At 35.1% G+C, this 16165-nt stretch overlaps 2 protein-coding genes across 2 annotated transcripts; both read left to right on the forward strand.

Moving 5' to 3' along the window:
* The first annotated feature begins 762 nt into the window (after positions 1–762).
* LOC141637542 (mitogen-activated protein kinase kinase kinase 18-like) lies at positions 763–2225 on the forward strand. Its single transcript, XM_074447029.1, has one exon. The coding sequence runs from the start codon at positions 873–875 to the stop codon at positions 2223–2225; it is 1353 nt and encodes a 450-aa protein (XP_074303130.1). The 5' UTR covers positions 763–872.
* Positions 2226–12500: 10275 nt separating this feature from the next.
* Positions 12501–15792, forward strand: LOC141637502 (large ribosomal subunit protein eL30). Its single transcript, XM_074446974.1, has 4 exons — positions 12501–12656; positions 12778–12883; positions 15133–15234; positions 15543–15792. Exons 1-4 carry the CDS (start codon positions 12636–12638, stop codon positions 15647–15649), a joined length of 336 nt encoding a protein of 111 aa, XP_074303075.1. The 5' UTR covers positions 12501–12635; the 3' UTR covers positions 15650–15792.
* Positions 15793–16165: the final 373 nt, after the last annotated feature.

Consider the following 16165-nt stretch of genomic DNA (forward strand, 5'->3'; position numbering starts at 1 on the left):
AAATTTCAATAGTACCAGATAAGTAGTAGAATAACGTAAAATTTTTAAAAAATTAAAAAATTTAACTATAATTATTGAATTTTTTTCTTAACGAGTGCGTTACTAACCTCTCCCTAGATTCGCCAATAATCGAGAAAAAGAATTGTACATCGGATGTACTACATCATATTTAATGACTTTTTGAGTTTTTTTTGTATTTTTTTCGAGTACTATAGAGTTTATAAAAAACATTTTAGTTTTATGATGTCAAAAATCAAATTTTTTTGAGCTTATATGTAATTTTTTTGAGTTATAATGTAACTTTTTCAGATTAAAGTTTAAGTAAATAAACTCAAAAACTTTAAAATAAAACTCAGAAATTTTAGATTAAAACTCAAAAACATTATATTAATGCTCAAAAATTATAACATCTGATGTACTACATCAGATGTATAATCCACTTACTGCCAATAATCTTATCGAGTTTCTGGATCATTTTTTCATAGTCCGTATATCTTATCTCACATGTAATATAAAAGATAATTTTAAAACGATCCTACTATATTTTGGTATCGCTATCCCATTTCCCTTCTTGTATCTTATTTTTCCAAGTTCCAACGTTTTCTTCCTACCCAACTTTCCCTCGAAATTTCTCTACGTCATCTACGAAATCCTTTTATTACGGATAATCATTACCTCATTATATCTTTTTATTTTATTTTTAATAAATTCTCGTTTCCTACCGCTATATATACCACATCTCCCTCCTACTTTTCTGGTCCATGTCAACAATCAAAAAAAAAAAAAAAACAGAGTAACTCCAAAATAAACAGAGCAAAATCACAAAAACCGAAACCGTCTCACATAAGACTAATTATCGTAAAAAAAAAGTCATGGACGGAAAAATAATCGGAAATGGATCATACGGGGTTGTAACTCTCGGCTCACTTGACGGAGAATTAATCGCTGTCAAGTCAGCTGTTAAGGGTAGTATTTCTTCAGTTGATTCATTAAATAACGAGATTGACATTCTTCGTACTCTCTCGTCGCCGTATATAGTAAAATACTACGGCGATGAGGAAACGACGTCGTCGAGGAAATTACTAATGGAGTATGTCCGTAACGGTGACGTGGCAAGGGGAGGAAAAGTATCCGACGTGGAATTAATCCGGTCGTACACGTGGTGCCTTGTCACAGCGTTGCGTGAGGTACACGGTAAAAAAATAGTTCACTGTGATGTCAAAGGGAGTAACGTCCTGGTGGACCCCACTAACCGGGTTGCGAAGTTGGCTGATTTCGGGTCGGCTAAACGGGTCGAGGACCGAGAATTATCGAAAATGGTTCCACGTGGGACTCCGTTATGGATGGCTCCCGAGGTGGTACGTGGAGAATTGCAGGGTTATGAGTCGGATGTGTGGTCCCTAGGTTGCACGGTTATCGAGATGTTTACTGGATTGCCAGCGTGGCAGGATAATGGGGTCCACACGCTGTATACGATTGGTTACACGTGTGAGCTGCCCGAGTATCCTGTCGGATTGCCCGAATTGGGGAGGGATTTCTTGGATAAGTGTTTGGTCAGGAAGGTCGGGCAGAGGTGGAGCTGTGATCAGCTGTTGCAACACCCGTTTTTATTACCCGCAACCGCGGTTGAGAAGGTTTTAGAACCGTCTCCGAGAAGTGTGTTTGATTGGGAGGGCGAAAACGAGTTTAATTTCTCCGACAGGGGTGAAAAAGACAATGTTTCCGCCAGGGGTAGGATCGGTGAATTGGCGACTTCGGTAGGGGTAAATTGGGAAAGTGACGGTTGGGTAGAGGTCAGGGAATGCGCTAATGAGAGTGTTTATGTACCAGGGGTAAAATCGGAATTTCACATTAGTTACGATCCGACGTGGATTAATTTAAGTAGTGAGATTAACGAAGTGGAAAATAGCGGTGGCGGTAATGGTAACGGTGATGGCGGTTCGATATGTCGGCAAGTGAAAAACATGACAGTTGTAATGGAGGAGTTTATAATATTGTTACGGATTTTATTAATTAGTACGGGTGCATTGAATTGTTCCACAAGTATTGGATTAGTACCTAATGTAATTATAATTATATTATTGTTGATAAGATTAATAAGAATAAGAATGAGAATACAATGTTTTTGGAACAAGTTTGTGTGTTTGGCTTCTTCCATGTTGTTTCCGTTTTGTCTACTTTTTGAGTTAGGAGAACTATTTTGTTTGGTATGTTTGATGAGCTAAGTGATGATATCATTTTTCTTAAGGTCAATGCAAAGTCAACTAAAAAAAGGTCTAATATGGTCAAAGTCTATCTAAAAGGTCTGACTCGCAAAATAAGCAAGTACGACTGTATGATCGGTATGGATAATGTATGTTTAGAAATTTACAAAGGCTGATTGCTCTAAGTCAAGTTGCATTTAATCACCTTCTAATTTTGAAGTATTTTTCTACTTATAAAATGTGAATTCAAACTTGGGATGAGAATTGAAATACGGATCAGGCGTGTTCTAGTTATTACAGAGTCTTTTATGGCTTTATATATTGGCGATCTAAATCGTCAACTTTTGAATAATACGAAAAATATGTTTGGTTAGTTACAAATTTATCTAACATTAGCCTACATAGGTTAGTTGCCAATCATCATATGATAACTACGACAATACATATCACAAACCAAATTAGATATTTAAATTAGTTGTCAAATAGCATATCACCATATACTTTCTAAGTTCCGATCATTTATTTGTCATTAATTTTGGCATAAAGATCAAGGAAAGAGGGAAGGGATAATTATTCGATGACAAGTGAATTAAATTAAGTGTGGGTGATTCAATAATTAGAATAAGCAAACAAATGACCGGGACGGAAAGAGTATGATATTTATATACGGAGTTGTAAGCAAATGTTACGATTAAGAGTGGCAACTTAATTAATGAGCGGTTTAGCTTAGTTTGTCATGAGATTAGGAATGACGAAAGCAATGTTTTTTGGGGGTTGGGGTGATGAGCAGAGTATTCTCGCAACTAACTAGATTTTTTTGAAAAGATCGGTTCAAAGTTAAACCACACAATTTCATACATAATGGCGAATTTTTGTTTAAGACGGGTGTATCCGTCTTAAGTTAAGATCGGTTAAATGATATGAATAAGATAAAAGCAAAATATGTACGAAAAAGTAAAATATTTGCTTTAAATACTTAAGTGGGATGATATTTGACCCGTTTTAATATTAAGACGGATTACCTCTATTTTATGGAAGACTAATTGCTAACTGACACAATGTGACCCCTTTTAATATTAAGTCGGATACCTCTATATTAAGACAGGTTCGATTCCTGCAGCCTCCAATATCTCACAAAGTGAAATTTCAGCACACGGTATAGGACCACTCTTCAAGTTTAATGAGCATTCGAGTGAAAAGGCGTGATAAGATATAATATTTGTTGTGCCTCAACCATCACTTACCTGAAAATTTTGATTAAAATGGTTTACAAGATCAAAGGAATTTAGTCTGTGAACTGAGTTGTTGATGAAGAAATTGTATCCAAATCTTACCAGACGGGTCCATTAATAATATTAAGATCATTTTCACCATACCAAATTGTAGGTGTTCTAGTATGGTTTAAAGGCCAATTTAAGACGGGTCCATTAATATATTTACATTTTCCTAAAAAAGAAATTGTAGATATTTTAGTATTCTATTTCTATTTGGATAATTGATTCGGAGATTTTTGGTTGGCGAAGTAGGTTATTTTTTTATTGAAGTTATCAAATATAATAATGCTAATCAAGCAGGTCATGAATTTACATGATTCCATAATTTTCAAGTTCATTAATCCCCATATCTACTAAAAAAATAGGTAATCTAACAATTTTTCCTCCAAAAAAACATGTTTTTAAATAAGGAAGCTAATTACAAAAACATGTTTTTAAATAAGGAAGCTAATTACAATTAATTACATTTACTAGATAATTATATTATATTTCATTAACTTATTATCTTTTCATCAAATTATATTATTTTCACTAAATCTAAACTATAATTTTTTAATTAAAATTTATATAAAACTATAAATTACTAAATCTTTTATTGATGTCATTATTTGAGAATGACTTAACTTATACTCTGTACTACGTATAAAACGTAACTGTAAATCGCTATTATTACTTTGGTGACAAAAAAAAATTAAGAGAATTTAAAATTTGAAATCATTAGCTCTGTGTTATAAAATAATATTTTGTTTAAAATATATTTCAGCACGTTACTTAATTCTCTTGATTAATTGTCAATTACAACTTTTTTTTCAAAGTTTTTCAAAGCAAGATACAGTGACGAAAATATGAATTAATAAGATACCGGTAATATATAAGTAATTTATTAAAAAAAAAATTTATATACCGTTCATTTATTGCACGGGGTCTAAACTAGTTAATGATAAATTAATTAAACAATTTAAACAACTAAGAACTTGTTTGAGGAACGCATTGGACTTGAATAGGTTTAATGGATGACTGTAAATGGGCTAAAACGAATGAAAAGTTGTTCAAAATTCAAAACTATAGTGATCTTATTTTTTTGTACAACAACTCTCTTATAGAATCGTCCTATAATATACTCCCTCCTATCCACTCTTTTCCTCCTTATTTCCTAAAATGGATTATTCAGGTTTTCTTCCCTTTTCCTTTTTGAGAAAGTTTTTATTAATATTATACTCTTACCTCTTTCCACTCATCAAACCCCACTATATACTTTATTAATATTTAATTCTAATTATTCCTACCTCTCTCCAATAACCAAACCCCACCCATCTCCTTTATTAATATTTAATCATAATTATTCATACCTCTCTCCAATTACCAAACCCCACTCATATATTTATCAATATTATACTCCTCACCCTTAATCTCCGTGCCCACCTCAAAGGGGAAAAAAAGGATGGATGGGAGGGAGTAAGAAATTATAGACGGCCCAATAGAAGATCTAGCCCAACAAAAGGGGTTATAAACAATTACTGCAACAAGAAGAAAAAAAAATAGAGAACCGTACTACATCCTCCTACCCAGCATATACTCCATAGTAGACGGCTGCTGCCATCACTCCGCCAACAGTACACCACATCTTCCATAGTCCATACCACCATTATGATCCTGCCTCTTCCCTTCTTTCATCACTGTCGTCGATTGACCATCAACTAACAACATTCATGTTTCGATTTTGAGCTTTAAAATTCATTTCCAAATTTTTACAATGAGTAGTTATTTTAACTTGCAATATTAATATTTTATAGTGAAAACTTTGGGTTTTAAGTTAAGAATTGGATTTTTTAGTCAAGTGCACATACAGTTTAACATTCAAAACTTACAATTTTAATTTGAAAACTTGATTTAGTTATGATGAAAACTTAATTTTTATATTTCTTATTTTCTTTGTAAAGGTTGGAGTTTTCTTGACTTTTGTAAGAAGAGTGTTACGTTTGTGAATTCTGTGTTACCTTTTCATTAGAAATCTTAGCTTAAATAGGTACATGAATCCTAATAATAAGGTTGACCAAATCATAGAGAATATCTCCTTAACCAACATAGCCTAAGATTACGATATAAGATAATATTACGATATTATACGATATGCATTCCTAATACCCCTCCCTCCCTCCCTCTCTCAAGTTGGAGCATGGAGGTCCAAAATGCCCAACTTACGGAGAAGGTGATGCGAAATTGCAGAAGCGGAATAACAGAAAAATAAAACAAAAGGGATATTTGCCTTGAATTCATGAGTAGAATTCAAGTCAATGGGATATTTACTCGGTGCTAGACCTATAACACGAGTAATGGTGAGAATACTCAAGACCTATTGAATATTTCTCGGGCTAAAGCATGATCGCGTCAAACTCTAACATTTTTTTATCGAACTCATCGATCTTTTTTGTTTTCATCTCAATTCTCTCTTCAATGTCTCTATTACAAATGATGGCCTCTATTTATACTAAAAGAAATAACAACTAACATTGAATCTAGTCCCTACTACTTGTAGTCTAAATACAAAGGCTTGAAGGAAAGACATTGAACATAGTCCAACATCAAAAACAATGAACAAAATACATTGAACATAGTCTAAGATGAAATGGTAGCCATATTCGTATCATACTCCCTTTCTTCAAAAAGAATCGTCCCGATTCTTGGACTTATGATATGGGTTATCAAAAGTCGATCAACCCTCGAACTACCTTGCTCGAGTTTAACCTTTGAATTCCAATCGCAATCGGAAATTCAACCAACATCTTGACTTTGAAACGCCTTAAGACCGTTTGGGACCAAATTTTTTTATTTTTTTTTTCGGATGAACAGTACCACGCCCGTGAACAGTAGTTTTTTTTTTTTTTTTTTTTTTGTCCCGCTTGGTATAAAAGTCACTAGAAACTCGCCCCTGAGATGCAAAACCAATTAACCCTCGAACTACCTTGCTCGAGTTTAACCCTTGAACTCCAATCGCAATCGGAAATTCAACTAACAACTTGGTTTGATACGCCTAGGACCGTCTAGATTTAGGAAAATCAAGAGTCGAAGCTCTGATACCATATGATGCGAAATTGCGGAAGCGGATTAACAGAAAAATAAAACAAAAGGGATATTTGCCTTGAATTCATGAGTAGAATTCAAGTCAATGGGATATTTACTCGGTGCTAGACCTATAACACGAGTAATGGTGAGAATACTCAAGACCTATTGAATATTTCTCGGGCTAAAGCATGATCGCGTCAAACTCTAACATTTTTTTATCGAACTCATCGATCTTTTTTGTTTTCATCTCAATTCTCTCTTCAATGTCTCTATTACAAATGATGGCCTCTATTTATACTAAAAGAAATAACAACTAACATTGAATCTAGTCCCTACTACTTGTAGTCTAAATACAAAGGCTTGAAGGAAAGACATTGAACATAGTCCAACATCAAAAACAATGAACAAAATACATTGAACATGGTCTAAGATGAAATGGTAGCCATATTCGTATCAGAAGGTAAGTGAATTGAGGAATACCTAAGGCCTTCGTAAAAATGTCAGCCAACTGCTTGGTGGTAGAAATGTGTGCAGGAACAACCAAGCCTTAATAGCATCACAAACAAAGTGACACTCAACTTTAATGTGCTTTGTTCGTTCATGGAAGACCGAATTTTTTGCAAGGTCAATAGCAGACTGACTATCGCAGAACAAACGCATTGGACAAGGAAAGTGAATATCCAAGCTCGTAAGAAGACCTTTGAGCCACTTTAGCTCACACACAACAGAAGCCATGGAACGATATTCAGCCTCAGCAGAAGATTGCGCCATAAATACGTCGTCATATCTTTAAAAAATGGCCGGAATATTCCATTTTTTGGCGTAAATCAATTTAATGTACCAAAATGTGAATGAAATGTAAATTAAGGTATTAAGTTTTAAAAAACTTTTCACAGGGTGTTAAGTTTTAAAAATTGCAACATTAGAGGGTGTTTTCATCAATTAATAATCCTTAAAAGAATTTTAAAAAACTTTTAATAAGGTATTAAGTTTTAAAAAACTTTCCATGCTAATGAAATAAGATCGATTAAGCTATACAAAACAATACTTCCTCTGTTCCATAAATTTCTTTGATTTAGGTTACTTTTGTACAAATGGTATTGTAATGGTAAGATTATTGGCAGTTTTGAGACAAGACTTTGGTAAGACTTAAAGACAAGACTCACTCAAGACTACCAGTAATATAAACAAGACTCAACTTAAGACTTTAGGTGAGTCTTAACTCTATTTTCAAAGGAAATTATCAAATGAGTAGATCACATGTGTTATTTTTTTTTTTTTTTTTTAAGTTTGTAAAAAGAAAAAGTGAAATGAAAAAGTGGGGTCTGAGGTGAGTCTGATTGATAAATGATAATGTTTAGTGTCTAAGACTCTAAGGTGAGTATGAGATGAGTCTGAGCAATATAAAAATAATAAAAGTTAATAGAAAACTGATGTGAGTATTAAGACTTTAGTGAGTCTGATTGATAATCTCACACTAAACATCAGTGGCGTCTAATACCCCGGGCGACCACAGGCGGCTTAACCGGGCCTCCGATTTTGGCCACCGAATTTATAAGCTTTACTAATAAAATTCAGTACAAACCTCAACGTGTAGAACACTTATTCATTACTGCACCGAGCCTCTATTTACTTTAAGACACCCCTGCTAAACATTTGGCAACAAGTGATGTATCATATCATAGTCATGTAGAAAGGTTATAAGTTACTAAAAATAGAAACGTAAAGAATCAAATAGAACGGCCCAGAATGGAATACACCTAGATAATTCAATGAAATTGGGAAGTATCACTCTCCAAAAGTTCAGTAATTGACTGAAGATCGAAACTGAGAAGTCTTATTTCGCCAAAGAAATAACAAATTCCTACCATACAATATCCTGCCCATGTATTTGTGAACTATGTAAGCTTTGATTTCGAATCATATTGTTTGACTTTCCTCATTTAAGCTTTTTTTTTACAAATCTATGTACTGTATAACTGTATTAGTGTTTCGGTTTATATTAATGATGGAATTAAACAAAATTGCTTTTTTACATAAAAGAAACTGTCATTTATGTAGTTCTCGACGCGATCATCATCTTGGTTGATTTTGAAACTAAAGTTTATGTCTTTTTAACATAAAGAGTAAGACTGCGTATGCCCGAACCACTCTTACCCCCCATTCCCCCCGATCCCCACTATTTGCGAGAGCTCTTGAGGCATTGGGGTAATGCTAATAGTAATTAGCTAAATGGTCATCTGAATTTACTCCTTCCGTCCAATTATTTGTTTACCTTTTTAAATCGGGTATTTTAATCAAAGATAAACAATTGATTGGGATAAAGGGAGTACATTATCAGTAGCAATAGCTTGTTTTTTTGCATGTAACTACACCAAATGGATCAATAAATCGGCAATTAGTAAGACGGATATCCGTCTAAAGTGAAAGACGGGTCAAATATGCTTAAAGTTGTGACATTTTTGAGTCCCACCATGTAACTTGTTACTTATCTTCTGCTTAAAGTGGGTGGACCCGTCTATAACTATAGACGGATATCTCCCGTCTATAATGAGAATTTGTGATAAATCGGATATCGGGTTTGGTATTGTTTTTGTAGTTCAGGAGGTGGAGTGAAAAGTATGGATGGGGAGCTGAAATGATGCTGTACTGGTAAAACAATGTCGGGTCCGTGTCGTGTGGATAGATTAAGTAGTTTGCCAGATGAATTGCTGAGTCAAATACTAAGTATGGTTCCAACAAAGGATGTTGCTGCAATGCAAGTATTATCTATGAGAATGAGACGATACGCTTTCGCCTTGGTGACAAGTGTAGACTTGGATGATTCTCCTGTATCTCATTGCATTGAAAATCCTCATCTAGTCGAGCGTTTCCCTCTTTTTGAGTCGTATGTAGGAAATGTATTGCAGAAAATATCTCAGTCCGGGCAGTCTCTTACCCGATTTAGACTTCGCTTGGGTGGGGACAAAACCAGCCGCATTCAAAGACTTGACAGGCTGCATGATTGTGAAGGACAGTGTTTCCCTTACACAGATCCTGCCCGTCTTAATGCTTGGATATCTTTTCCGTTAACCCATCTCGGTCTTAGGGAACTTGACCTCTCCTTTCATGTAAGGGAACCGTTAGAATATCAGCTTCCTGCAGGACTTTTCGCTTGCCAGTCATTACAGGTGTTGAAGCTTGATTCAAATCTCTACCATTTGTCTACCTAACTTGAAACTACTTCACCTCCATTGCTTTTACATTGTCGAGAATGACTTCGTTACTAGATTAGTTTCGAGTTGTCCTTCCCTTGAAGACCTTGCTATTGCATACTGTTTGTGGGATCAATTGGATCTCCTGGACATTTCTTCTCGTTCTCTTAGGAAACTGGTACTAATTATTTGGAACGACGATGAAGAGAATAACAGTGACCTTACGCATATTGATACCCCTAATTTGCAGTATTTTCACTACAGCGACAATTTAGCTATTCAGTACTGTATCACAGATATGAATGCTCTTGTCCAAGCTCACATCTCAGTTGAAGCCCCTTTGATGTATACATCGTATGAGGACTCTCTTCCGTCCCAGCTTAAACTCGTTCAAATGCTGTCTAATGTTGAGCATTTATCTCTGTTTGGTTCTTGTGTCCAGGTTTGTCTGTTGGCCTGTTTCATCTTGTTTTCAGACGTACTATTTCTTATTGACTTCTGTTTGACAGCAAGTCTCTCTTAAGACGGGTCTTTTTTGTCTGAAATTAAGACGGAGATAAAAAGTTACCATAACAATTTCTGATAAAATTGTGTACAATTTTAGCCGTAATTTTGCCTGTAATATTAACATTAAATGGACACTTTTTATTACAATATGGCGACATTTTACTTTCTTAATTTCAGACAGAAAAGGCCCGTGTGCAATGAGAATGTGCGTTGGGTCTTTCTGACAATGAAGATCCCGAAATTTGAATCTTCTCCTTATTTGATACGGAGTATAATAAAATTTCACTGCTCGTTTTTTTTTTTTTATTGAAGAATATGCATTTTGGTGGCGAGTTTAAAGATCAACTGCCCGTGTTTGTTAACTTAAAAACTTTGGAGTTGGGTGCAAATCCTTGTCAAGCAAGATGGGATACGGTGCTGTTGCAGCTTCTCACCTGTTCGCCTAACCTAGAAACACTCGCTTTCCCGAAGGTTAGTGCATCTCAGTGAACATTCTCATGGCGAAAAGTTCTTAGTTTACACTCTTTTATCAACTTCTATTGTCCTATCTAGATTTATTCGTGGGGTCGTGGAACGTTAGTAATAGAACCGTTCCTCCATTGCCCTTTCTAACATCCTCTATTCACAAGGCACCAGAACTGCCCCAGCAACACCATTTTGTTCGACTATTTTACGAGCATTGATGGTAGTAGCAGACTAGCAGGTTAGAATAAAAATAGATGTGGTAATTGTGATACTGAGTGATTTTTGTGTTTATTTCAGGGATTCTTTGACGATATTGGCAAGACTGGTATTATTTATCCTACAAATCAGGAGGAGGAGGCAGGTGATTTGGAAGATGAGGTTTGGAAAACAACAGAAGCAATCCCCTACTGTTTCCACTCTAATCTCAAACGAATCGTGATAGAGAATTACTTTGGGATAGAACGGGAGCTTAATATAGTCAGATTTCTTCTGAAAAAGGCATCGAGTTTGCAGGAGTTTGTTGTATGCTTGTCGTCAGACAGATCTGGAGCTTGGACGAATGATAATCTGTTGCTTGAGAGGACTTTGAAGGAGTTACCAAGAACCTCAACCATTTGCTCAGTTCAAGTGCAGTATTGAATCATTTCTTTTCTTTTCTCGAAGGATGTCATCGTGTTCGTTTTAGTTTATGGTGTTGGTTTCAATGGTAATACAGGATTAATGGGTGCATACTCGTGATCTGACTGAAATGAAGACATCATTTTCAGTTGCGAATGATGGCTTGTCCGCGACTATTGTACTATCTAAACAGAAATGCTCTTGTGTTTAGCTGTATTTATGAACTTGAGAAGCATATTTGTACTGGGTTTTCCCTGTTTTGTTAATTGAGCATATACTATGTTAGCTTATAGCAAAAAAATAATTACTCGCTCTGTCCCAATTATTACCCCAAAAAGAAAGGAAAAAGTTGAATAAATGATTGGAAGGTATGGAGTAATATTTTGCCATGTTTCAGACACCAAACTATCACCAAGTCGTGATATTTGTGCTTCAAAAAAAAAAAAAAAAGCAAAAATAACTTGAAGTATAGTATTTGAAATTAAACTTATCCTTCTACTTAAGTGATAGTAATCAATTATTTACATTTGTGTCATGATAAATTGATAACCCTATCATGCTCCCTTACCGATTTTACAATAAAATATTGTAGAATCGCTTATAAAAGATAAGGATGCCTTAATTGCAGAACATAGTAATGGTGGAAGTTATTTTCAATAAGATTATTTAAGTAAAATATCAGGTGGTTAAGGGTACTATTTTTACTACGCATACTTTGACGCGAATGGCTTAGAAGGCTTAGCTATTTTCGAATAGGATACATAAACAAACTTATAATCAACAACTTGTGTCTTTTATGATTTCCTGGAAAAATGATTCTTTATGGTTTTCCGGGAAAACAAGATTAGTTAAGGCTTTAAAACTCAATTTATAATGTTGTAGATGGCGGTTTAACCATTAGAATAACACAGGTACAACAAACTACGACGATAAAACTCTCTCATATAAACTTTAACACTCTTGTATTCATAGGGCTTGAACTTGAAACCTCAAGTTAAGCTAAAACACGTAAATAACTTAACAGTTGACTTAAGTATTCATGGGTCATGGAAAAGTGTACTAAGACTTAAACTCATCTCACTATAAGACGGTCTTATAGACGATCGAGAATTTTATAACAAATTGCATCACATTTGGGCTAGAGCTACACGCCCACAACATCTAAACCCATAAAAGAAAGGCCTAAAATTATCCCCCAATTTCACATATTAAACCTTCACCAAAAACCCTAATTTCACGACGCAGCTACATTTCGCCGATTTCTTCAATCTCTCTCATCTAACAATTCGCCGCCATTGTTATCCATCACCATGGTTGCATCCAAGAAGACGGTAATTTCATTCCCCCCCTACTATAATCATCTTCTTCATCGTCAATTTTTCACATTTTTCATCAATTTCTACAAATCAATTTTTAATCGAGTTTTTTTGTTTTTAATCGTGAAAATTGCAGAAGAAGACTCATGAGAGCATCAACAATAGGTTGGCTCTTGTGATGAAGAGTGGAAAGTTCACTCTTGGATACAAGACTGTTCTTAAAACTCTTCGATCTTCCAAAGGTATTTCGAATCTTCTTAATTTTGATTAGTTTTTGTAATGTTGTGGTGTATGAATGAAGAGATTTTGTCTGCGTTGATATAATTGTCTTGTTTATGATGTGATTTGATGTGAACTGTGAGTGTGGATGAAATTGTAATGGAGGTAGGATTTGATGCTCAGAATAATTCTGTGTCGATTTCGGTGTCGATAATGTTTAGGTAGATATTTGTTCTATTTTGGTTCTTTGTGGTTGAACCTGTGATGAGCTGAATTGCGCAGTGAAAAAGGCGATTATGGATTTAATGTAGTTTTTAGCTGTGTGATGACCTGATAATCGTTTTGAGTTTGGAATAGTAGGAAAATGAATTTTTATGTTTCCGGGGCGTTGGTTATATGACTGTATTAGGTTGATGATCATATGGATTGGGGTAATTGTTATAAAGTAATGATTGTCAATATGATAGAAAAGAGGGAAATGGTGTGGTTCAGTGGTTGTACCATTTGTTATGTTTCCTAGCGCTGGCTATATGATTGTATTAACTTGGTGATCGTTTGGATTGAGGTAATGGTTATGAAGTAATGAAGGTCGATATGATGTAGAAGAGAGAAATGATGGTGGTGAATATAAGTAAAGGGTGGTTTTGTAGGTAGATATGTGCTTGATTTCGGTGTGTGTGCTTGAACTTGTGATGAGCTGAGCGGTCGTGAATTAAGGTGGTTATTGTCCTAATGATGTTTTTTACCGGTTCTGATCTATGTGTTATGTTTTTGAGCGTTGTCTATATGACTGTATTACCTTTATGGACAGTTGGATTTGGGTAATTAATGCTTGTAGATATGATGGAGGAAGTGGAAATGATGTGTTTGATTTATTTGTTATGTTTCAGATTGCTTGCTATATGGCTGTATTAACTTGATGATCGTTTGGATGGGGTCATGGGGGTTGTTTTTATAAAGTAGTGATAGAGAAGAGGGAACAACTTACTTTCAATCACTCTTATCATTTGTCTATCCATGACCACCACTCCCTTATGCATTCTTTTGTTTCTTCCTCCATTATTTTTATACTAATTACTCCCAAAGTCTCAATTCAAGTAAGCCCTTAGTATTAGTGGTCTAGTGGATAGGTTGTTTCTCAGTTAAGATGGACACTCTATTACACCAAAACATTTCAGTTATTAGTACGTGAGCAGTATTCTTATCTGAGCTTGTTAGTTATATATGATGGATATTGTCACCTTGTTTAGTTGAGGAATTCATATTGTATTGAAGCTAGTTCGCCTTGTAACTCTTCCAGTTTACTTCTATTAGATATTGCACATCTCAGAACTCGATTTTGACTTTGTTTATGTATGTTGTTGGCACTGTTGACTTTGTCTCTTGTGCTATAAAGTTTCTTTTTGAGTAAAGAAATGAGGTATCATCATTCTTTGTTATCAGCCAGGTTGGTCATTGTTTCAAACAATTGCCCTTCACTTACGAAATAATGATGGTCTGTATAATGGAGAAGGGGGAAGTGATGTGTTTGATCCAATTCTTAAGTTTCAGGGCACTTGCTAGATGTCTGTATTAACTTGATGATCGTTTGAATTGGGTTAATTAATGATTGTCGATCTAATATACAAGAGGGAAATGGTGTGTTGATTCATTTGTTATGTTTCTGAGCGTTTGCTATATGACTGGGTTAACTTGATGATTGGATTGGGTTAATTTAGTAATTGTTATGAAGTAATGATGGTCGATATGACGGAGAAGAGGGAAATGGTGTCTGTAAATACTTCGCACAGTAAATTTAAAAGGTAAACAAATGATTGAGATGGAGGGAGTATAAGTGACAAGAGGATGAAAGATGCAAAGTGGTGGTGGGGAACTACTTTTATCCTCTATCCCCAACCACTTTTATCCTCTATCCCCAACCACTATTGCCTCGTGCATTCTTTTATTTTTCCACCATTATTGATGTACTACTTACTCTCAATATAAGTAACCCTTAATGTTATTGGATAGGTTGTTAGGTTTGTTTTTTGAGTTTGTTAGTTATAGATGGTAGATTTTGTCTACTTGTTTGGTCCAGGATTCATATTGTATTAAAGCTGTTTCACCTTGTAACTCCTCTAGTTTACTTCCACTTCATTAAGTATTACGGATCTCAGAACTAGATTTTTGATTGTGTTAGTCAACGTTCTTGGCGCTTGATAACTTTGTTTCTTGTGCTATTAAGTTTTTATTTGGAGTGCTAAACTGAGGTGCCATCATTCGTTGTTTTCAGCCAAGTTGGTCATCATCTCAAACAATTGCCCCCCGCTTAGGAAATCCGAGATTGAGTACTATGCTATGTTGGCCAAGGTTGGCGTCCACCACTACAATGGAAGTAAGTATTGCCTATCTCCTTCCCATTTCCGGTGCTTTTATAATTTAAATGAAATAAAGAAACCTAGCCAGGTCTATGATGGTTATCTGGTTATCTACGTTCATATATCTATGGTGTTTTGTAACATGGAGTGGATTCTTCCAACTTCATTCCAGAAATTTGATATAGATCTTAATGAGAGAATAAATTATTAAATTTCTGGAAGATTCGTTCATATCGAGTTTCTGTGGAACCTAATATTAGTCAAGAGTGTATTTGACCTGAAAAATATCTTTGCCTGATGTGAAACTGTTCCATGTTTTTCTCAGACAATGTGGATCTGGGAACTGCTTGTGGGAAGTACTACAGGGTGTGCTGCCTCAGTGTCATCGATGCCGGTGATTCCGATATCATCAAGTCAATGCCAGATCACTAATTCTAGAAATTCAAGTTCAGTGTAATTGCTGTCATTTAGTGATTCTATCTTTTTTGTTTGCTGGAGGCGGTTTTAAGGCTGTTTGTACACTTATTTGGTGGTTTTGTGTTTCAAGCAAATCAAGTGTCTTGTTTATCTTTACATTAACCAAACTTTCTTTTTAACAAGTTGGTCTTAAAATTTCTTATAATCATGCTAAACAAAGCCATGATTCAACTTCAGATGCTAAACAAATGCCATGTTTAGCTTTGTTTAGCATTATCTCAATCAACATACTGATTGGTGTCTTGGACTTGAATGATACGTTTAAATCGTTAAGATGGTGACTTGGAGAAAGCACCTTCACGATACTCTGAAGGAGATGAATCATGGCTTCATTCCTAAAATGATATTGAAGTTCATTTTACGAGGACACGAGTCGCCCAAAATCTTGCCCATCGAGCAAGCTCACAACACTTAATCTGGCTTTGAGCAACTACATTAACGATAAACTTGAAAAAAGACACCCATTACGCC

The sequence above is a fragment of the Silene latifolia genome, unplaced genomic scaffold, assembly GCF_048544455.1.
Source record: "Silene latifolia isolate original U9 population unplaced genomic scaffold, ASM4854445v1 scaffold_119, whole genome shotgun sequence".
Lineage (NCBI taxonomy): Eukaryota > Viridiplantae > Streptophyta > Magnoliopsida > Caryophyllales > Caryophyllaceae > Silene > Silene latifolia.